This window comes from Hippocampus bargibanti, linkage group LG18 (genome assembly GCF_051943395.1).
Source record: "Hippocampus bargibanti isolate YZ-2025 linkage group LG18, ASM5194339v1, whole genome shotgun sequence".
Classification (NCBI taxonomy): domain Eukaryota; kingdom Metazoa; phylum Chordata; class Actinopteri; order Syngnathiformes; family Syngnathidae; genus Hippocampus; species Hippocampus bargibanti.
The window spans coordinates 10,130,521-10,155,507 of NC_142751.1; the positions used below are offsets into that span (position 1 = coordinate 10,130,521).

Below are 24,987 nucleotides of genomic sequence, written 5' to 3' on the forward strand. Positions count from 1 at the left end.
CAAGTAAAATAAAAATGTAACGACTCGTATCATTATTAAATCTTGGCGAAAACGCAGAACACCTGATCAGCAACACTGCGTCACCGTGGCGAAACAACGACCACGCCGATCAGATCAGACCATTCACAATATTTATGTGGGCAGCAAAATTGCCATAAGCCTTGAAAACCCCTTCAATTCCCAAGTTTTAATTTTTGTCAAGTCAAGTCATCAAAACGACTACTCGAGTTGCATGCAGCCTCACCACCACGTATGCATTTCTAAGAGCCAAACAATACGTCGTACCAAAAAAGACACTGACTCTAATAGTATCTCCACTAGAGGGCAGTGTCTTTCTTTTTTTAATTAATCGCCGAAAGACAGTATAGTATGTTCATTATTGACGTTCAACACTCAACAATCTGACCACCCTTATGAGAATCATTTAGTTTGACAAAAAATATTCGTGCCAAAACGTACCACTTAAGACATAAGAAGTATTTTAAAGTCTGTTATTTTGAGCCCCCTCCTATTTTCTTAAAATAATTCCTTTACATATAAGATTTGTAAATTATTGGTTTACATTACCGTTTTTTCATTAAATTGTATACTATCTGTGGATAAAATAAAAGCCAAAGAAGTGAAGAACTGAAGGGTCTCATTTTCTTTCCAGCACTGTATGCATGATTGGTTTCTCTCTCTTCTTTTATTGACATATTTACCCTCAAAACACATTTGCTTTTGTCATCTTGTATAAGGTTGCAATAAGCCCTCATATGAGTTCACCAAATCAGATCAACACATTGCACCCATAAAGCACTGACAAGTTGCTGCTTGCATTTAATATTTTTTTTTCTCGACATTGTGATTGCATCATAGACCAACATGCACCAACTCACTAACATAGTTTAAAATCAAAAGAAACCAAATACCTGTGGTGCAAATGAAGAACGAGTCAAGTATACAGACGAAAGCTTATGACATACAAAAATGGCTATTTCCAGTTGAAGTTTACTGTCAAACTAACAAACCAGACGAACAAAAAAAAAAAAAAGAATATTTGGTGCATTTGAAACGACCACATAACTTCGACTTAGTCTGCTAGCTTAAGATAACGAAAACATGGCATGTAAATGGGATGTTTAGACTTCATATTCATTCAGTGGTAGGCCGTCAGGGCCCGCTAGGCCTTCTCTGCTAGCCTAAAACCATCACAGACTAATGTGGATTATATTTTGTCCCTGAATTCTTATTAAATTATTCCAAGTTGTCTTTCAGCTTCCTTTCATTGCTTTTCCCCTGTTGTGCTGCTTCGAGATGTGTGTTTGTGTATTTAAGCATTTAACCAATCGCATTTCAGCCATCATTTGTTACCAGGGTCGTTCCATCCCAGGGCTTGCACGCACTGAAATCGTCAGTTTTCGCAAACTATGATTGGCTAGTCACATGATTGGTTAGTCACTAGCCAATCATAGTATCACTAGCCGTAAGTGAAGAGCATACTGGCCAGAGCTATGAAAGTTATGAACTTTAATAAAGCATGAACTACACTGAATTAAAGTTTAGAAACTATGCATCCTGATTGTACTAAATTTTGATCGGAACGTTTTTGTAACATTTAAAGGACAACTGACGCCTCCGGACAAGTTGTGTCCATAATACTTAAAATCACTTCAAATGACTTCGACTGAGCGTATTTTACAAAGATTCCACCGCATATAGCTATATTTTACGTTTTAAGACTTGCACCAAATATTCAGGAAATCTTGTTTTCGAGTTGATGACGATGCCTGACGTGACGTCACGTCTAGAACGCTCCTGGCCGAGAAAGCGACACACAATGCATTTTGGGTACTTTGTTTGGTCTGAAAACTTCGTGTTGATCCGTGTTGATGGCGAAATTAGAAGGAAAACACATGAATAACGAGATGGTGAATCGATGTGTGTTGCACCAAGACTACTATTTGATACAAATTCCCAGCAGACAAATCAGCCCATTTCCAACGGAGCTTGGGCGCCATCTTGTGCATTTTCTGGGACGCTACATTAAGTCCTAACGGCTCAAATTGACACGGGAGGACTTCTTTAATCGATTGCAAACATTTATGCTTTCCTCTTCAGAACTATTTGAATCATATTCATAACTAAATGAGTAACAAGAAAGCATCTTCTGAAGCCATTGTTTTGATTCTAGAGCAAGGCAAAAAATCCTGGCGTGACGTCCCGAACAAGGGGGCGGGACCTTCTGAAACTCGCCATCTCCGAGATCATTTTGAAGTAGTTTTGGTACATTAACTCATTTTTATTGGTGGTTTGCATTTGACTAAAAATATCAGCCTGCCTGTTTTGGGTATTTTAGATGCTATAAAACGTTTTTCTGATGTCAGTTAGGAAACAAAAAAATGGTGTCCGTTGTAGTTTTTATTTTTATTTAACGTGTTCTACATTTTTAATTGAACCTTTATTTCCAGCTTTATCCGTATTTCCGTTCAAACAAGCTGCGAAATCCTTCCATTGAGTTCATGAATGAAGCACAAAGGAAGCCCCCCCCCAACCTTCCCCATCTCGGTCACGAGAGCCCGGGGCGGTATGACGTCACACTCCACAGGCAGCCAACTGCTTTGCATGTGAGGTTGGGGGGGCAACAGCCCCAACTTTTAATGTATGCGGCCGGGGTAGATCCGGGCCAGTGTGTCGGTCTGTCCGTCTGCCCTCACCGTTTTTTTCAGCTTTCTCTGCATCCTCCCACTCGAGAGGAGGCAGAACAACGACTCGCTGTTCACTAGCTAATTCGCCTTTTGGCTCCTATTAGGAGGATCTCCAGCCCATTTCCCCCGACTACATAAAAAAACGGTAAGTAAGAGTATTCTGGAAATAACTGTGCGCGATTTAGACAATTCCCCTTCTAAGAGTTGTTTGTTGCAGTCTCGTGTTACGGCGGCGAAGATGCACGTCGCGCGTCTTTCGTTACTTCGGTACTGCAAACAATTAGGTTGTACCGTTCGCGGCCACAATGCAAAAAAAAGGCTGGCAATTTGAACATGCTTTTGGATTATTTGTACACTGCAAATACGTTTACTCAAGATGAAGGACATCTATGTTGCACGAACATAACAAACAAACGATGGCGCGGGTATTTTACAATGAATTGGCTGAACACAAACACAAAAGAATTTGAATTGATTTGTGTGGACAACCTGTAACATTACAACGCGATTAACTCACCAAAGTGTAAAAAGAAGTGAACTGGTAAATTGTGGTAGTCTGCTAACGTTGGTTGTGTACGTTTCAGCACGTTTAACTGTCATACAAGTGGATGAAGAAGTTAACCCCCCCTTTTTTACAATTTAAAGAAATTGTTTAAATTTGCTGAAGACATTTAGTAATATTCCAAATTACACATGTTCTATGGGAACTATGAACGTATAGAAATGAACGAGATTAAACTGCAAATATGGTTTAGCATATCAATTGCTATTTTTTTCCCCATTTTCTGAGTTGAACATGTCACGTGACCGTAGCTCAAACTCTGAAACATCTTGATATCACTTTCGACTCTTGGTAAGACTGGTTAATGACACGCTTAATGGTTAAACTGGTTAATGACAATAACCATATTTCTAATTCATTTGTGATTAAAATGTTTAAAAAAATGTATTTGTGAAAAAAAAAAGATTAAATTAAATCATTTCTGAAGTCCTTGATGCAGGTTAAGATTTTGTAAAAAGAATTAAGGTAAACCTGAATACTGTCATTGCCATTTGCTTTTTATAACCACCCACCTAGCTAAATCACTTACTGGATTTGTTTGGTGGGGAAAAAATAAGACATATTTTCACCAATATTCACTCATTCACGAATTCATTCGGTAATTGAAAATATAATGTCGAGCGCTATTCCCGAATTTGTTTGAGTTTTGTTTTTCCATGCTTGGGTGCTGATAAAGCGCCGAGCGGCCGTGGCCACTGGCAATGTTTTTTTCTTTTCCACAAAAGGGGGCAGCATTTCCTTTCTTTCCATTTTAGCGATTTGTTCCAGCTTCAGCTGTTGTTTAAGCACAATATGTATGTATTACATTGTATTTTGGACACCCGCCCTCATTTCAAGCTCATATAACTCCAGACCCATATAATTTATGAATTAACTCTTTTTTTTCTGATGAAAGAAGAGAGTCTAAGGTTTCTAACGCTGTCCTGAATGTTTATGTCGTCCTGAAACTCAATATTCTGTGGGTTCTGGAATTCGAGAGAGAGTGACAAAAACCCTGGCACTGGAGTGGACACATTTTTTTGCACATCGGCAGTGAATGAGTTAAAATTGTAACATGTGAAAAGAGGGGTTGCCCAACACCAGTGTGTGCCCCTACTCACACCGTATAAAACCTGATTATGTTCTTGCCTGTGTCCTTTGAAAGAGCCAACCACGGGTAGGTAACCGTGACATTGAAATAGCTCCGCATTGCTTGCATGCTGGAAATTCAAGTCGCTACAGGAGAGCAAAAGTAAAGGCTGGAATATATGCTGTGATACTTTGGCAGGTAAATCATGAACAAGGTCATGAAGGAAAAAATAAACTGAAAAAGAAAAAAAAATGGCGCTTGCTTGAGGGAACTAAGGCAGAAATACGGTTGCCAGACATCCCGGAGGATTTGGAGGTGATTTAGAACAACGGAAGAAAGCATAGAAAGCTGGAAACCATTTGCCGTGAGGTTCAAATTAGAATAGCATGTGCGGTGTCTACTTCGAAACAGCCTGTTGCTTGGGGATTTAGTGATAATATAAAAGTGGGATCAATGTGAAATGAAGTTTTTTTTTGTTACTGCGAGACAAATCAAAAGACAAGTTTGACAGAAAAAAAAAAACTTCAAATGAGTCAGTTGTTCAACATTTGTGTTTTTTTTTCCTTCTTCTCTCTCTCTTCTTCCAGTTGCAAGTGGGCGAGCGACTACATGGACTACTAGACCGAACATGAAGAGCCTTAAAGCCAAGTTCAGGAAAACTGATGTAAGTACTAAAACATATGCTCGTGACGAAATCACAAGTGTGCGCACATGCCCGCATGGCAGACGGCCGTGTGCATCTAGGGAAGCTACGGATGATTTATAGCCACCTCTCCCCAACCCCGGGCGGCACAAATGACTAATATTTTTGCAAAAACAACTAAATAAAGCAAACGGTTTGAAATCATAACAGGCGTATAATCACCCCTGCCCCCCGTCTCACCCTTTCGCGCTTTTGTAAACAGAAAACACATGAGAAAATCTCCGTGTGCCATGGCATGCTCTGACGGATTTAATTGCGGGTGCCATGAGAAGCCGAGCACCTCCAGAAAAATGAGGTCAGTCGGGAGACGAGGTCGCCAAACCGTGATTGATGGCGTTTGAGCGGCGTGAAACGAACCGCACTTTTCTCACACTGATTCATCTAAGAGGACCACATTGTGGGAGTGCCCGGGCTTAATTCCAGCAAAGGCCGCAGTTCTGAAAATCTCAGCGAGCACATTTTACCCCACAGATGATTAATCCATTTATGGTGAAAGCACGGCTCTATCTCAGCCTCGCAGTCCAACATATTGAACACTCACAGGAAGTGAGGCGTCTCCGCTGAGTCTGACTCATCCGCTGTCACCGTCGTCCTGTCGGCGACAGAGCTAAACGGCAGACGGGAAAAGTTTGGAAGTTTTCGGGTTAACTTGGATTTGAAGAGGAAGTTGATTAAGTCGATGATTGGTGAATAAGGACCACGACACTTGCCCTAGCCCATTTATTCATTCATTTATTTATTCACTCATTCATTCATTCATTTATTTATTTATTTATTTATTTATTTATTTATTTATTTATTCACTCATTTATTTTATTTATTTATGTATTTACTTACTTATCTATCTATTTATTTACATACTGCACCAATTTATTTATTTACTTATCTATTTATGTATTTATTTACATCCCTATTTACATACCTATTTATTTACTTATTTACTTACTTCTCTATTTAAGTATTTATTTACATACCAATTTATTTAGTTAATTATTTATTTGGCCATTTATTTATCTGTTTATCTATTTATTTACATACATATTTATTTATCTATTTATGTACCTATATATTTATTTACATCCTTATCTATTTATTTGTATATTTATTTACACACCTATTTATTTACTTATCAATTCATTTACATGCCCATTTATTTATCTATTTATTTACTTAACTATTTATTTATGTATTTATTGATTTATATTCATTTATTTTGCAGTTTATGTATTCATTCATTTATTGATCCATCCATTTATTAATTTATTTTATTGATTTATGTACCTATTTATTTACATCATTATCTAATTATGTGTGTATTTATTTACATACCTATTTATTTATTTACTTATCAATTTATTTACATACCTGTTTTATTTATCTGTGTATTTATTTACATAACTATTTATTTATGTATTTATTTATATTCATTTATTTAGCAGTTTATTTATTCCTTCATTTATTGATTCATCTATTATTTATGTATTTATTCATTCATTCAGTCAATATGCGACATGAATGTTTTTTTTCCCCATGCAGTGTGAACAGTATATATATATATATATATATATATATATATATATATATATATTTAATCCCACTCCTAAATTAGTATGCGAGTATAAATCGTATTTGTATCCACTGCATCAGCAGAATGGAAGAAATATATTTTGCGGAACCATCGAAGCTTTTGTAAAATGTCAACAAATGTCATGGAAAGCCAACTGGAACAGCTAAATGTCATTATTCGGAGCTACAGAAAATGGTGATGTGTGCGTCTCATATTCCTTTTTTTTATTGGCATTTCGGGAAATAGAACCCAAAATTTGGCGGATGCTCTTTTGCATTTCTTGCAAACCCAAATATGAATCCCTGCGATTTTGCCTGGGCATGCAGCCAGTTGAAAGTAAATGATTTCTAATTCGCTCTGCTATGTGGGAGAGAACAACGGCGTCCATTGTTTGGAAAAATGTCATGCTCGGCATCGAGCTGCTTGATTAACGTTAGGCTATGTGTTCATCTCACCTTCTCGTATCAATCTCCACAACCTGCATCATCTGAGAGGAATCCTTTGAGAGCGTGTCACGCATCCTCATCGTTACATCAGCCAGTCGAGCAGAAAAAAGGGAGAAAAAAAAGAGAGTTAGCGCTGTGAATGTATATGGAAACGTTTGCAATGGCATGTTTGCAACACATCACTACCACATTCGATTGAGCACTCTGATCGGCCTTCTTTTGATGGTCATTTTGTAGAAAAGAATGTGACAACAGTTTTCATTCAAATTTGGATTTCTCACCCATCTCGCATCAATTTCCACAGAAATAATCCAAATACATGTCATCTTTTCTCTTGGCTGCACTGTATCCTTCTAAATTTATGACGATGTAAGACTATTTTGTCCCATTGATTTCATTGTCTAAGTGCTGCCTCCTTAATCTAATCTGCCCTGGGTATACAGAATCAATTGTGCTGACCGATGAAACTATGTCAGCCTTGCGACAGTTTTTTGAACCAATCAGATTTCAAAGTTTCACGTGGTCAGCTTTCGATTGATTGTTTGAAGCAAGCCGTTTTCGACCGAGCAAAACAAGTCTGTAGTGACCAGCACCCATTAACAGATTTAAAAATCATCATTGATGATCTGGATGATGCCACATATGGTCGCTATTGTGTGGGAAAAAAACATTACTATCCACTTTGGTAATGAAAAAAATATTTATGTGATTTAAGCTACGAATATGTCATCATATCAAATTAGGTCATATGCATTGACGGGCGTTTTAATCTTTTTCATAATAGCTGCTGGGCGTACATACTCATTTTAACTCATTCACTGCCAGACGATGTGGAAAAATGTGTCCACTCCAGTGCCAGGGTTTTTGTCATTTTCACTGAAATTGCAGGGTCAACAGAATATTGAGTTTTAGAACGACATACACATTCAATGTAGCACAAGAAAACTTACTCTCTTCTTTCATCAGAAAAAGAGTTAATTCCTAAATTATATGGGTTATCTGAGCTTGAAATGGGGGCGGCTGTACAAAAGGCAAATGTTGCCACATCGTGGGAGGGAAAAACATCGGCAGCGGTCTGACCGGAGCTTTTTCGGCACCCAACCCCGCGAGAAAAACCATAACCCGAACAAATTCGGGAATGGCGCTCCACGTCATGCTTTTCAATTCCTGAATAAATTTGGGAACGGCAGTGAATGAGTTAATATATGTGGCCTTTTGTTGTGTTGCGTCTGTATGACAATAGTGCCTCGCACAGGGCCTTTGTCTATTGTCACGATTTAAAAACTGCTCTCTCAGCTGCCAGGGTAGGTAGGATTACCCTTCCCCCATTCATACCACTGTAACTTCCATGTACAGTACATTGTATCCATGTTATATGTGCACACACACACACACACACACACACACACACACACACACACACACACACACACACACACACACACACACACACACACACACACACACGCGCGCGCACACACACACACACACGCACACACAAACACACACACACAACACACACACACACACACACACACACACACACACACACACACACACACACACACACACACAATTTAATTGATGTACGGATTACATTTCCTGTTCCCACATCTGTTCCATGGCATCAATTAATCCGAGGTGGAGAGTGTTGGGGGCACGACATGAAGTTGAACACCCGTCCAAATTTTTTTTTTTTTTCTGCAATTCCACCACGTACGGAATCTAATTTTAGCTGTGTAAATATCGCAGGAATGGAGAGCTCCTTATCAGGCATGATGGAATGTCTGCTGTGTTAAATAAAGCGCCGCTGCCCATAGGGCACTTGGTCACATGATGATCATCTGAAAACATTTCTGCAGAATGTTTTCTGTACCGCGGGCATAAGAGCGTGGAGTTACACCATTAAGGTAGTTTGGTACATTATGGGGAAATACAGACCACATAAATTCAATTATTTGCAGAGCAATACGTTTTTGAGCTGAACATCATAGCGGCCGAAGCCTTGGGGCCCAAACGATGACTTCTTATACAGCTGAGGCATCGCTTTGGTGGTGAATGTTTTATTTGGCGCAGTTTGACTCGATGTGGCCAGTCTGAGTTTATTCTGGCTGGGTGCAGCAAAAGAGTATTAATGCGAGAGTGACAGTAAAGCCTTAGGGAGAGACCCTTGTTAATCCGGGGGAGGAAGGGCGAGTGTCTGTGTTGACAAATTGGAGCCAGGGAGAGAGAAAAAAACACTCCACAGAGATGTCTTCATTCAAACAAACAAACCTGATGAACTAACTCTATGTTTGCATTGAAGACAATGCAATAAAAGTTGTATCCAGGTACACCGGCTGAAGAAAGGATGCTCCTTGGTCTTTGATCTTTTTTTTTAATTCCTACATATATTGTTTAATCCACTAAAATATATCTGCTTAAAGCCTCTGATGGTCGGAATCTATGTCACCATTGTCGTGAGAAAGAGGTGCTAGCTTGGGAGCTAACAGGCTTGGCAGGAGGAGAGACATTGGGCGCAGTGTGGTGTCGTCTCCTTGCTTTGGGAATGAACCAAAATTTCAACATAACTGAACTGCTAAACTTCCACTGAGTTTGGCTTTAAGTTAAAACCAAAACAAAAAGTGGCAGAGTGTTCCCTAGCTTAGCGCTGTCAGGATTTACAAGGAGGTGGTGGACCCCCCAAAAAGGAGGTTGGAGGGAGGAGCGGTGTGTATTTGACAAATTGTATTAAATAGTGTTAACAGGAACTAAATCAAAAACAACAAAGTCATGAGAACAAAAAGGTCCAAAGTAACAAACAAAACCATGACTAAAACATGACTGAAAACCAAACAAACGGACAAGACGAAATTTAACGTGACAGGATGAAACAAAGACCCGGCACTGAATGGTCGTGCCAGCAGTCTAATTATCGGTCGAATTATTTCACTGCCAGACGATGTGTCCACTCCAGTGCCAGGGTTTTTGTCATTGTCACTCAAATTCCATACCACGGAATATTGAGATTTAGAACTATATAAACATTCAATACAGTGTTAGAAACCTTACTATCTTCTTTCATCAGAAAAAAATAGTTAATTCCTAAATTGCATCGGTCTGGAGTTATCTGAGCTTGAAATGAGGATGGCTGTCCAAAATACAATGCAATACATACATATTGGTTTTTATGGCGCTTTAACAACAGCTGAAGCTGGGGCAAAATGCTAACATGGAAAAAAGGGAAATGTTGCCCTGTCGTGGGAGGAAAAAAAAACATTGACAGAGGTCTGACCAGTGCTTTATCCGCACTCAAGAATGAAAAACATAAAACCTGAACAAATTCGGGAATGGTGCTCTATGTCATATTTTCAATTCGCAAATACATTTTTGAATGGTAGTGAATGAGTTCACTGCAATTGATTAAAACGACAGCTGTGCAGCTGCAGGCAGGCCCTACATTGCCAGCCATGGGTCGTAAACCGAAACGTGACAGGCGGCATCTCTTATAAATTTAACTGGAAATTGTGAATACATACTGACGGTCACTAGGTTCGAGTTAAGGTGTTGCCATGATTATAATGTGACTCCGAATTGATGACAGATTCAGTCTACATGAGTTCATTTGATTAAAAATGTCTACCTTTTTAGCTTCACATCAATTCTTTGCGACGCTGAAGTCACTCCGAGCATACCTCACCGCTGCCAAATAATGCGTCACGGCTATTCACGGCCATCGGCTAATTGAGCTGAAAATCATCCAGATGTTTTCTTTATTCTTTGTGTACTCGAACCAAAGGAACAGTCTGGCTCCTTGCTTTCATTTTGGTTCAAACATCTTGTTTAGTTTGGCTTGTTTGGCCGAACTGGAACAATCTATCAGACTCGGATGTGGACGAAGCAAAGGTTCGTTTCAGGCCACCTGAAAAAAAAAATCTACAATTTCCTTCATGAGAGACTTTTGGCTGAGGACCATTTTGATTTGTGGATTGTAATGTTTTTGCTTCCCAGTTACCGTTCTGTGTGTTTAGTTGTACCCGATGATTTAAGTACTCAAAATGACAGATTTGCAGCTACGGCATATCAAGTGGCCAAATGAAGCCTGTTTCTCGTTTATATCGGACAGCTTGGACTCCGTGTGCTGATTAATGTAAATGAAGCATCAAAATAGCTTCGGGTCACAGTTGGTTTCATCCAAAGTCTTCGTAATGATGTTGTTTTATTTCAAAGTTGGGTGGTGTTTTATCATAGGGCGGGAATGGCTATTAGTAGCCTGAGGAAGTGTTTCCAGTCAATTATTTTTAAGTCGGGGTTGTCTTGACATGAAGCCACAATGCCGGACATGCGGCGTAATCTTTCTGTTTTGAATAGCAACTTCCCTTTTGCTCAAATTGAATGCTTTGTGTGTGACTTGCGTTGCAAATCACACTTACAAAGTTGCAGCGGTAAAGTGGGAGACTGTTTAAATGTGAGATAGATTTGCAATGGAGGAACACAATCGGTTTGATGTTTTTGTTCCTGGAACTGCACGACTTGTTTAGAAGCAGACTCGGATTGCTTAAAACTCAAGAATGCTTTAGTAGAGATGACTTAATCTTTTCCAAAAGGTCCGTGTTACGGGAAAGTGTCTTTTTACGGTACAGGTACACATGCTGTTCATTGTTTTTATGATCTTGACTTGAAATCCAGATCATTCTGAGTTATTATGAACCTCTGAATTCAGATTCCAGGGTAGGAGAGTTTATTAATTTTACTTTTTCTTACTTTAAGGTCTTTTAATGCAGCTGTCTTTGCTCTGACAAGAATGACAAAAACGAATGCATTGTTTGAAGACATTTGAGAACATCTGCTTTGTTATAGACAAGGCGTTTGCAGTTACAGCCACAGACATTGTAAATGTGTCAGTTTCTAGCTTACCTTGGCCATTTTAGTTCCTTGGATTCACTCTTCCGGACCTCTCCTTCCTGTCTTTTCCAAACAAAGGATGTTCCTGTAAAACGAGGAGGTTATTCCCTTCTGGACTGAGTGTTGTCTTTCTTTGTAGATTTCAAAGAAGTCTGAAGTCTGCGGGTGGTATTTCGGTTCTGTGATTTCAATTCTCAATTCAGGGTAATGGATTGATTCACTTGGCTTCAAACAACAGATTTGCTGTCAAATACTTTGTGGTCAAAGATATTTTGTTGTTGATTTCGCAAACAAACGAACATTGAAGATGTGCGCAAAGGCCTTCAAGGAAAAAATTGTAGAAATCTATTTGCTGTGCAGAAATAAGTCTAAATCCAAAGTCCCTGACTGGTCCAACTTCAACACCCTTTATGCTTCCTTCAACAAAATTAGCTTTGGTGATATTTTGAAGGGAAGTGTCAGGGTCTTTGGAAAGTTTTTCCGTGTTGTTCCATCTGCTCACAGTAAATGTGGCGCTATTAAAGAAATAAAAAATGAAATACTCATGCGCCATATAAAGTACTGTTTCCAATTCAGTGTTTGTTTTTTTCTCTTGAAGGAGCAGAGGAAGTTCAAAGAAACGGAGTAGTCACTCTTCATGGATTTGTTTGAGGAAAAAAATAATAAAACCGGTGGATAAACAAACATCCACAGGTGCTTAACCAATTGCACGTTTTCTTTGAAATTTCACACAAACTCATTGTTTGAGCATTAAGGCGGAAAAAAACAGGCAGAGGGGTAAGGATACAACAATTTTTGGGGTTTTATTTGCATTTTTCCCCTCCTCCTTTTTCCCCCAATTGGCCCCTAACTCTTCATCTGAATTCTTATCCCAACCGCCAACCACAAGCTTGGACAAACAGGAAACTCTTAGCGTTATCAGCAAACTCTCTGCGTGTCTTAATGAGGAGTGTCAAGCTAAAAACAGTAAGGAGGAAAAGGGACAAGTGTCCACGCCCTGTTGCATTTAGAACATCAACTAAAAAAGAACGAATTGGAGACAAACGTGGCTTGAGGTGGGTTGCCCGACACTCCTGCACGTTTCTCAGTACACAAAGAGGAACAATGATGTTCCCTGCTTACAGTATCACTGCAGGATGAGTGACCCCACCGACGCACCGCCTGGGTTGTAATGACAAGACTACCGTCTTTAAATTGTAACGGGTCACATGACCTTATTTTGAGTCACTTTCGACAAAACAAGTGCAAATTTGCGCAGTTTAATTCCAGTACATCCAATTCAAAATTGCAAAGTTCCTGAAATAACATGAACCAAAATATTAGCCATGAGTGACATGAAAACAAATAGAGGGGGGAGGAATGACTGTAATGGCAAAATATTCCCTTGCAACACTGTTTATTTGTTGCTGGGAATGTCGGACTGATTCAGCAGGTCACCATAGTTCAAAATCAGGCTCGGTGGCCAAATGCGGCCCATGGTCAGTTTACATCCGGCCCGCAGCCTATGTCATAAAATCAATAACGTCTGGCGCGCATGTAGAATGAATATGCGATTACCTGTGTGTACGTAGTGCTGCCATCTAGAGGTTCAATTAGGAACAGCAAATTAGTAGATGAGTAATTGACTCCCGACATTCTTACAGTGGCAAGGCCTTCTCTGCTGGGCTAAAAATATCTGAATCACGGACTGATTAATTTTGTCCATACATTCTTTTTAAATAATTCCAAATTGTCTTTCAGCTTGCTTTCATTGCATTTCCCAATGTTGTGCTGATTCCAAATGTGTGTTTTCATATTTAACCATTTAACCAATCACATTTCAGCCATCATTTGTTACCAAGTTCAGAAATCTATCTGGACGCCTTCACAATCAGTTCTGCAGGCCCTGCTGCATAAGGCGATTAAACTGTTGCTTTAACAAATGTCTGTTCCTTTAACGAAACAAAATTCGAGTTGGTGACGCGTAGGGCCTTCTCGCAGGCATGGGTAACGTCAGAGTTTACACAAAATATGATTGGCTAGCACTCTGTATCTGAAGCGAGCTGCATAAACAAATGCATTGTTGTGTTGATTTAATTGCGGTTTTGTCAACCCACAATAGTTGAAGGAGGAGAAGAAATGGATTTTGTTGCAGATTTACTGTGAAAGCCATTTCAAGAAAAAAAATGGGCATCATTAAGAAAGGTTGGAAAGGCTTCCCAATCCTGTTGTTCAATCTTCTCTGCGGAGTGAAAAAACGACATATGATCCATGAATCCACATGTTCATGGTTAAAAACTCGGACAGTTTAGTGACAGCGTTTTTTTATTCACAAGTTATTTCCTGGCTAACGGGACCCCTAGTAAATCACACCACACTTTTTATTTACAGTCACAGCTTGGATTGTTTTAGACATAGCACTACTGAAGGCCCAAGGGTGATATGCACGGCACGCCACTGCATTTTTAACACCCCAAATCTGGTCCCCTTTGCAAAAAAAAAATAGTAGTTCCTTTAAAGATATCAGCATACAAGCCCCATGATGTATTTCTGTTCCACTACTCCCGCGTTTCAAACTTTTAATGCACCCGCCCACACTCATGTCACACATATTGTCTACATTGGGCCACTTTGTTGGCTTTTGTCAAGGGGGCTTAGTCATGCTCACTGCTAGCGCATGATTATTTCATCGGCCTTCACACCAGGATGCCACACAAGCCGCGAAAGTAGAGCAGCGCATTCCGCTCCACTTGAACCTGTCCGTGGCAATGTCATCGAACGCTGTCACACTGCTATACGGGGGGGGGGGGGGGCAGCCTTTCACTTTTGTTTCCCCTCTTTACAACTAGGCTGCGTAAGAATCCCAATTTTGGTTCGGTCTGAGAAGAAGACAAAAGTAACCAAAGTTACCGTAGGGCAGGCTTCATAGGTTTAATTCATGACAGCCTTTGCGGTAATAAGTGCAGCAGTGTCAATGTTTGTATTTGATGCGGAAACACGTGGTAGTCTTTAGCCTGTACACACACGCAGAGGTTCGCATAAGGTGAAAGATTTTCATGAACTTTACTGGCACTTGCAGTAACTATTCACGCCGATGGACAACTTAGTGAACCCAACCCGGAACGGATCGCGTTTAACTTTTACGGTTGCTGTGTCATGTTGTATAACTCTGTTGAACAGCTGCTGGCCATATATCTCCTCAGCATGATCCTTGCCTTGGACTTCATGTACAAATTGCTCATGTCGCGTTTCCTTGGAAAGAGTCTCACACTTTGTTAGTGGTACCAACTACTTTCGATTAACGATCAACTTTACCGCAAATAAGGGTGGATCATGAGCGAGTCGCCATTTCGAAATAAAATATCGATATAACCGGGACTATCGATATATCCGACCCTGTTTGCATGTAATTTTCTCCGTGTGTGCATAGAAATAGTATCGATATAACCGGGACTATCGATATATCCGATATCGATATAACGAGACTTTACTGTACATATATCGAATTCACTGCCATTCTCAAATTTATTCGGGAATTGAAAAGCATAACGTGGAGCGCCACACCCGAATTTGTTTAGGTTTTGGTTTTTAAGTAGGGTGGGTGCCGAAAAAGCGCTGATCAGAACTCTGGCAATGTTTTCTCCTCCCACGAGAGTGCACCATTTGTCTTTTGTACAGCCGCCCTCATCCCAAGCTCAGATAACTCCAGGTCCATTTCACTTAGGAATTAACTATTTTTTTCTGATGAGAGAAGATAGTCTAAGGTGTCTAACGCTGCATTGAACGTTTATGTAGTCCTAAAACTCAATATTCTGTGGGTCCTGCAATTTGAGTGAAAATGACAAAAACCCTGGCACTGGAGTGGACACAATTTTTGCACATCGTCTGGCAGTGAATGAGTTCAAATGTATTTGGAGCTTTTTCCACAGAGGCTATTTTCGCCATCAATTTCTATATTGGCATACATACAGTGCTGGCATGCACAGGCCTCAATTTGCGCAGCATAGTTTATAGAGTCAAAGAGTTCACAATTCTATCATGGTGTGGGTCAGTAGGCTATCAGGTCAGCTATAACCCTGCCCAGTATTGTCCAAAGTGCGGTTTAGTTACATGAGTTGATAGGATATGATATAGACTGCGTAAAATTGCTTTGTTGGAATTTAAATATATGCCTGCTCAAGTTTGCAGGTTTTTGTCTCAGTGTGATCTCACGTTATTAGTAATGGGATACGTAATTTTGCAGCCTGCTCATGTCCAAACTGGAAGTGGCTCATGAGAACTGCGGGCTTGGATGACGCCAAAAGAAAAAAAAATGTCTTCCTCAGGAAAAACATGACTCACATTAAGTATTGGTGTGAGGATGACATTTTGAACAGTTTGTGTTTAAACAGCTGAGCATCTCGGGGCTCTGTGTGTTATAAACGTGGCGCAAACTCTGAAGTTTAAGCACAATATGTTTTGTTAGGTGACTACAATCCGTTGAATTTAGAAATACTGTATACATTTTTTCCTCACAGAAAATATTGGATAGTAAACTTTATGTTCATCTTTTTAACTCATTCACTGCCATTCACAAATCTATTCGAGAATTAAAAATATGATGTAAAGCGCCATCCCAGAATTTTTTGGGGTTTTGTTTGTTTGTGCTTGGATGCCGATATGGCGCTGGCCATGGCCTCTGGCAATGTTTTTTTCTTTTCCACAAGGGGCAGCATTTCCCCCTTTTCCATGTTAGCGCTTTTTTCCAGCTTCAGCTGTTGTTAAAGTGCTATATCAAACAATATGTATGGATTGCATTGTATTTTGGACAGCCACGCTCATTTCAAACTCATATAACTCCAGACCCATAGAATTTAGGAATTAACTTTTTTCTAATGAAAAATGACAGTCTAACGTTTCTAACGCCGCATTGAATGTTTATGTAGTCCTAAAACTCAATGTTCTGTGGGCCCTGGAATTTGAGTGACAATGACAAAAACCCTGGCACTGGAGTGGGCACATTTTTGCACATCGTCTGGGAGTGAATGAGTTAACTAGAGATCGGCAACATTTAAACATTCCTAACCGCCTAGCATAAATAGTTCAACTTTGGTTGTCCTCAACGGGCCATAAATTTAAAATTCAAATCAAAAGGCATCTATGGTCAATGATTTATGATTTTTACCATCGGCTAAGTAACTTTCACTTTGTGCCCCCACAGGTCAACGAGTGGAACAAAAATGACGAGCGGTTGCTTGCTGCAGTGGAGCACGGCGAGGCGGAGAAGGTGGCGTCGCTTGTCGCCAAGAAAGGCGCCAGTCCTATCAAGCTGGACAGCGAGGGCAAATCAGCGTAAGGAAATTGTTTGGAAAGTAGTCTAAGGTCGGATTTACACAGGAAGACTAAGTGGCAATTCATATTTAATGCCCATATGCCTGTTTTTGCTCTATTTTTTATTGGTTGTTATTCCATGGCACATCGTGTCCGCTTTGTATTCATATTCGACCTTATTCTCTTCCCCTTGAAACAAAACACCCGCTGACCCGCTGCTTGTGTTCAGCAGCCAATAAAATCATAAACCAGCGAGACGCTACCGACACCTGAGCGTGCTGGCGAAACAAATGCACCACACATTTAGTTCATGTCATTGACCTTTTCTCACACACACACAAACACACACACACACAGACCACGCACACACACACACACACATACGGTCGCAGATACTCGCAACCTTTGTTCGTCATAAAGAATGTGGCAGTTTGGTCTTTGCAAGACAACAGCACAAAGGGCGAGTCCACGGCGGCTCCATGGTGATAAAAAGCTCATCGAAAGGCATGCGGGTATAGTGTGTGTGTGTGTGTGTGTGTGTGTGTGTGTGTGTGTGTGTGTGTGTGTGTGTGTGTGTGTTTGGTCAACATTCAAGGGAATCTGCATGTGTAATTCGCTCATTGGGCTGGAAACAGTTTCAGTTGATTGCCTTTCTAAAGTCACACACAGACGTCCGCCATTCACACCAAGGATGACCCCCCCCCCCCCAAATGAAGGTGTTGGTTATATTTGCTTTTATCACGGCTATTGATCTTTCAGGAAGTTAAAGAGCCATTTGTTTGCGTTTGTAGAGACCTCCACCAAGTGGATACATGTACTTGTTTATAGTCATGCCTATTTTTTTACAGGGTTTTATAGTTAGCATTACTGCAATCCATTGTTTTTATGGGCCTGTGTCCCAGGTCATTTTTTTTTTTTTACACATTAACACATTCCACCATAGGACAGAGATGATGACTTTCATGACGTCTTACATCATTCTTCATGAATGAGTAAGTAGCCTGTTAGGTAACAACTCACCAAGCGTGAAACGCTCTGCTAAGTGGACAAACAGTGCAAAACTTGATGGAGGTCTGTACTCTCCTACGTGCATTTTTAGCCATTATTCATCCCCCCCTCTCGCTCTTGTATGTAGTCTTCACGTAGCAGCGTCACGTGGTCAGACCGACTGCCTGGCTGTCCTCCTCTCACACGGCGCTGACCCGACAGTGGCGGATGCTACAGGTTGGTATTGAACACAAAGCACGATGTTGTTGTGGCGTTGGCTATACTTGCTAGCTCGTTGACATCGACGAACGTAGTAAGACCATATGAAATTCAAGTTCACGTTTATATCAACTAAAACAGGTAGTGAAGAGTGCTAATTACAAAGGAGTATGAAGGAACCACACAAAAAAGACAAAACCAGGGCTCGACAATCAGTTTGCCAGACGTAGCGTTGATGCAACCACATTTTTTTTTTGTCGGTTGAACATTGCTGCTCAGATTTGGTCACATGCTTTTATGGGGCGGTACACCATAAGCATATTTGCTGTCGTACACTCGCCTCAATTGTCATACCACAGTTTCATATGATGGAAAGATTGACATGTACTGAAGACCTATTTCCCAAATATTAAGAGAAGGTAAAAATTGGGAACTACAACACTGAAATAGCATTGTATAACACTGAAAACATTTTTGTACCGTAATTTCCGGTTATAAGCCGCGCTGAAGTATAAGGCGCACCCCCAATGAATGGTTTATTTCATTTCCAGATGATGTGCAAAAATGTGTCCACTCCAGTGACAAGGTTTTTGTCATTTTCACTCAAATTGCAAGACCCTGAAAATATTGAGTTTTAGGACTACGTAAACACTCAATGCAGCATCAGAAACCTTAGACTTTCATCAGAAAAAAAAAAAAGTTAATTCCTAAGTCATATGGGTCTGGAGTAATATGAGGTGCAAGTGGGGGCGGCTGTACAAAACGTAAATGCTGCCTCCTTGTGGGAGGGAATAACATTGCCAGAAGTCTGACCAGCACGTAATCGGAATAAATTCGGGAATGGCAGTGAATGAGTTAAAATATGTGTATTTTCAAGAATAAATATTTTTTTAAATGCAGTGTTTTGGCTCATTTCCTTTTTTTATCTACTTTTAACTCATCTTCATAAAACTTTGTTTTGATTGATCCCTAGGTTTAAATCCGTTACACCTGGCAGCCAAGAACAATCACGCTGAGTGTTGCAAAAGGCTTATTCAGGTAAGGACCACTTTTAGAAGAATATTTTGTTCAAGCTAGTCAGAGAACTAACCGGCTTTTGAGGAAATGAGCTTTTCCCATGAAGTCATTGACAACGTGTTTGCTTTCCAGAGCAAATGTCCTGTTGATTCAGTTGACAGCTCAGGAAGGAGCGCTTTGCATCACGCTGGTAAGAGTTCCAAAACAAGTGTAAAGTTCACCATATTAATTTATTGAGGAGGAATCTTTAGATCAGGTTATGGGAAAGTATCTTTTTTTATTAGCCCTCGTCTCATATATCGCAGGAATCATCTACCATTCTTAGAATCAAGTGATGAAAAGGAATTTAACGCCAATTCTTTGAACACAAAGTGAAAAAATGATGAATGTTGAATCACATTGCTCGTCTTGAATTATTGGAGGAAATAATCCTCTTTTAATTGGTTTGGTCTATCAGAAGTGGGTGTAGTCCAGTTCTGCAATCTCCAAGGAATGCGTCTTTTGTAAAAAAAATAAAATAAAATGTTTTGTCTATCTCATTTGACCCGCAGCTCTTGGTGGAAGGATTCAGACTGTCCAATTTTTGTGCGAACTCAAAAGTGCTGTCAACCTAAAAGACGCCGTATGTATATTCTCATTTTGTCTACCTACTCTGTGCAACCTGTCATGCTTCGGTTTGTGACCAATGGTTGGCACTGTAGGGCCGTGCCTGCAGCTGCACAGGTCGTTTTAATCAGGACTCCGGCACGACCATTCAGGGTTGGGTCATTCTGTCACAATTTGCAAGGTGGTGGTGGACCCCAAAAAAGCAAACAGGAGGGAGGAGCAGGGTGTATTCGACAAACTGTATTAAATAAAGTCAGCAGGAGTAAAATCGCAAACAACAAAGTCACCAGAACAAAAAGGTCCAAAGTAGCAAACAATAGACGTGACAGGGTAAAACAAAACATTGGCCGCAAACCGAAACGTGACAAAACCAACTAAGCCAATCCCACTTTGGTCTTCTGCATCTGTTTGTTGTTGATGTTTCCCCGCATAGAGTAAGTAAAACAAGTGACAGCCAATAAATCACCAGCACCCAAAGCGCTACTACTCATAAATGAATTGAATTTGTTTTTCTGTAAAATTTTCGCATGCCTGCGCGTCTATGCTAGAGGGGTCATCGTACTGTGGGAACTGCACTCTCAAACCGCAGACATGTGGTCTCCATTGCAGTGGAGCTCCATACCTGTGGTTTGATCCGAGGGGTATTTACTGAGTGTTCGTGTTAAGTCATTGAGATTTCCAGCGCCTGTCATTTGCATACGTATGTGTGGCATTCTGGAGATTTTTGAACAAACGCTCAGCACGTTACTGAAAGGAAAGCCAGGCCACGTGCTACGTCTTACATATGTCGGAAACAGATGGATCCGTTGAATGGGATCCCAAATTCCTAAAACAACTTGGTAGTATGTTCTTTAAATGACCCCAATAACTGTCACGAACACACGCCTGCTTCAGTCTTAACCTGGTGCAACCGAGCATGCTACAACATATCTTTTCCAATTCTGCACGGGCGTGCGTGCGGAAGCACGACAGGGTTGTAATATAAAACACAACATGGCTATTGCTGGGACAGTCTTTCACTCTCTGCAGCTGCACACGACTGTCAGCAAAACGCTTAATTGTAACCTGCTGTGGATGGATGAAAGCGTCGTGACATAATCCAGGAGACATGACCTCACCCCCTCCCCCATTTTTTTCATACACTACAAAGCAAGCAACAACAATGGCAGCAAAATGAACAGGTGCTTCTGCCCTGACATCGCATTGTATCCACAGAGCATGACATACTTTTCAAGTATAACATGCTGGGGGAAAGAAACCACAGCACTGAATTAACTCATTCACTGCCATTCCTGAATTTATTCTGGAATTGAAAAGCGCTGTTCAGGCCTCTGGCAATTTTTTCCCTCTTCCACGAGGGGGCAGTATTTGTCTTTTGTCCATCTTAGCGCTTCAACAACATCTTCAGCTGTTTTTAAAGCACTATATAAATCAATAATGTATTTTGTACAGCCGTCCCCATTTCAAGCTCAGATAAGTCCAGACCCATACAACTTAGAAATTAACTTTCTTTTGTGGTAAAAGAAGAGAGTCAAAGGTTTCTAACGATATATTGAATGTTTATGTAGTCCCAAAACTGGAGTGGGCATATTTTTTGCACGTCTGTCAGTGGATGAGTTAAACCCGCTTAACCCATTCACTGCCATTCCCGAATTTACTCAGGAATTGAAAAGCATGACGTAGAGCGTCATTCCCGAATTTGTTTTTCTTGTGGAGGGCTGCCGATCAAGCGCTGGTCAGACCTCTGCCAATGTTTTCCCCTTTCACGAGGAAGCCTTTTGTACAGCCGCCCCCATTTCAATCTCAGATAACTCCAGACCCATATAACTTAAGAATTAACTCTTTTTTTATGATGAAAGAAGAGAGTCTAAAGTTACTTACGCTGTCACGCTCCAAGTGCAAAAGGGCAATTACATAGAGATGTGCTACTCAATATTTGCAATGAAAGTAATGTAAATTGTATCCATTTGAGGCGGAAAAAAATTAACGCTCTCTTTGCTCATTCTCACTTGGCCATTTGTGTTTGTGTGTGATGACGCATTCTCTACACTTTTCACATAATGGCGAGACTTCTCTCACCACACAGTCACTGAACATACCATTCGTGTCAAACGGCAATGTCTAATGTCCAGGTTCATGTCCTGGTGTGACTCCACATGAGTTTTAACAGGAGCTAGGGCTCACATTTGAATCCACATGGTGGATTTATATTTTCTGTTGTGTATCTAATGTTGGCAATGCTACTTTTCCACACCCCCTAAGGACGGGCACAGCCCTTTGCTCCTGGCAGCCAAACACGGCCACGCTGAAGTGTGCATCACTTTGCTGGACTGCGGCGCTGACATCAACACTTCTGACAACAGTGGCAGGTATGGGAGCACAACAGCAGCCAAGTTGCAAATACGGACCAAAAAATTGGGTCTTGGGCACAGTGCAGGGGCTTCTTTCTTTATGGATTATGAACGATGACAGAATATGCGGTCACGTGGCAGAAGAAGACACGCTCAATTTCTGTTGGGATGACCGTATTTCATTCAACTGTTTGATATTCAAGGCCTTGAAGTGCTGTTCTGACAAATATATATATATAAGGGGTGTCCCCCTGGTTCTCATCAAAAAGTAAATACATAAATATAATTAAAATAAATTATTGGATGACACCAATATACAATCAAATCTCCAAAATTAGCACTAATTACAAGCAGTCCATTCCAGAATGCTATTCTGGTCTTCTATCCTGCAGCACCTTTATCTGACATGCACAATTGAAACAAATGGGCCCTATTTTGTACGCCACCATTGCTCTTTGTTTGAAAAGCCTGTTGAGCCATTTCAAACTAAAAGGTAAAAAAAGACATGTAGTTGTCCAATTATATCGGATCGACTTTCGGACAAGCTGCTGCTTGACTACTGCATGTATTGCATTGTATTTTGGACAGCTGACCGCATTTCAAGCTCATATAACTCCAGACGCATATAAGTTAGGAATTAACTTTTTTTTCTGATGAAAGAAGAGAGTCTCAAGTTTCTTACGCTGCATTGCATGTTTATGTAGTCCTAAAACTCAATACTCCTGGGTCCTGGAATTTGAGTGACAATGACAAAAACCCTGCTACTGCAGTGGATACATTTTTGCACGACTAGCAGTGAATGAGTTACATTGGACAATTTGTGGGCCAACCACTCACTTTCAAATGCACGTTGCAGGACGGCTTTGATGCTCGCCACGGAGTCCAATGCAGTGGCTGTCGTGGAAGTTCTAGTTCACAGAGGGGCAGTGGTTTCCACAGTGGATTTTCATGGCCGCGATGTTCTGTACTATGCCAACATGTCTACCAACTGTGAGGTCAAAGCGGCACTTACTGCTGCTTTGACGAGGCAGCTCCCTGGTGAGACACAAACACAAGTGCGGGGTAAATAAAGACATGCAAATTTGGAGTACACACTCGACCCACTTGCAATTCAATACTGTTCAACTCTCTTGGTTAACGCCGTTTCTGTGTCACTGCAGTCAACACTGCCATCTAGTGGAATGTCTCAGTAGTTCTTTTGGATGTCAATGAGTTAATGTTTTCTTCTCCTTTTCACTCACGTTATAGATTCCAAGTCTCCCATAAGTCATGCGGTAAGAAACTATGCATTTAAGTGTTTTTTTCGCAAATCAATTAGGAACTGTGAAAAGAAAGCCTTATGTCCTCCTCCGGTTCCAGATTTAATCATCTATTTCCTCATATAGTGTGTTTTTTATTTACTGAACAACAGAGTGTAAGTAGGTTAGGTGTTCGTTTCATGAGATTTTAAATGTAAAATATATATTTATTATACGTTTTTATTTTGTGGAGGAAAGTACTGTGCACTTTCGGTTTCGGAGTCCCTTCCTTAATTTTGCATGTTCTCCCTGTACTTGCCTGAGTTTATTGATAACTTTCAGTGTTGTGATTTTGTCATTTTCAGTCGACAACAAATGACAAAATGGCCGCCGCATGAGACGTTTAGAAATGGCTGGAGTTTGCTGATTGATTTATATTCAACAAACACAATATTAATAGGAATACAGTACTGTGTTTAGCCTTCTCTGGGTGCACAGCACAAGAACCTGTTGAATTTAGCTTATCCTTCAAGTTTACCAAGCACGATAGAAAATGTATGGATATTTTTTTTTATTTTTCCACATTAAATCATCGGTGTCTACTGTGATAGCTGATGTTGTTTAATTCTACCTGTAGCTAACCAGTACCTACAGTCATTACTGAATTGGGACATGATGGCGATGAGAACAAAGACCACTATTTGAGGAAATATGATGCATTTCTGAAATAAAGATGGTCATTCTAGTCACATTTAAATGATCTCCACGACTTACGACCAGACGCAGCTCGTGTAAATTTGTTTGCTATGATTAGAAGAAACTCAATTCTCATCACTCAGTCATTGAACTAACCACCACTGATTCCATGTATCCCTTCGCTTTCTGCTGACCCCTTATAGCATGATCAAGTAGCTAAGCTAAATGATGAACGGATCACAACTCCCAAAAAACGAAAAGCACCTCCACCTCCTATTAGCCCACTACAGGTAAAATGCATGTCTCTGTACGTCTGCTTGTATCAATGTCCTGCACTCTTGTATTAATACACATTTTGGAAACTTAGTAGTTTAGTCGTAGTCCAGGCTGTTTTTTTGTGAGTGAAAAAAAAAACAGACACCAGAACAGCTGTTTCCCAAAAACAAGTATCAAATAAGATTAGCAGATACAAATCTTCATTCAAACAAGCTTTTGGGGATTTGTTGTGTATACAAATCAAAATCAATATTTCAGAGATAAAATCACTTTCCACTTTGTCGGCCTTCAGAGGTCTGGAACGTGTACGCCTTCAGTTTCTGGAACCCCTTCATCCAACAAAAGTGACACTCCGAAACGATTCATCTACAAGGTGAATATGATACACTC

At 40.3% G+C, this 24,987-nt stretch overlaps 1 protein-coding gene and 1 long non-coding RNA gene across 2 annotated transcripts in view; one reads left to right on the forward strand and one right to left on the reverse strand.

The window, feature by feature from the left end:
• The first annotated feature begins 2,609 nt into the window (after positions 1-2,609).
• The window catches only part of rai14 (retinoic acid induced 14), a 29,954-nt gene continuing 7,576 nt past the window's right edge, over positions 2,610-24,987 (forward strand). Inside the window, 12 exon segments of the mRNA XM_089020550.1 lie at positions 2,610-2,832; positions 4,906-4,982; positions 17,098-17,228; positions 18,343-18,431; positions 19,387-19,451; positions 19,563-19,620; positions 19,982-20,052; positions 22,299-22,405; positions 23,244-23,425; positions 23,636-23,661; positions 24,525-24,611; positions 24,890-24,970. Of these exon segments, the coding sequence (XP_088876676.1) occupies positions 4,947-4,982; positions 17,098-17,228; positions 18,343-18,431; positions 19,387-19,451; positions 19,563-19,620; positions 19,982-20,052; positions 22,299-22,405; positions 23,244-23,425; positions 23,636-23,661; positions 24,525-24,611; positions 24,890-24,970 (933 nt within the window). The 5' untranslated portion in view covers positions 2,610-2,832; positions 4,906-4,946.
• On the reverse strand, positions 4,993-23,360 carry LOC148884550 (uncharacterized). Its single transcript, XR_016118279.1, has 4 exons — positions 23,225-23,360; positions 11,931-12,003; positions 7,044-7,109; positions 4,993-5,628 (listed from the first exon to the last, which is right to left on the reverse strand). It is a non-coding gene; the product is annotated as an uncharacterized LOC148884550 (long non-coding RNA).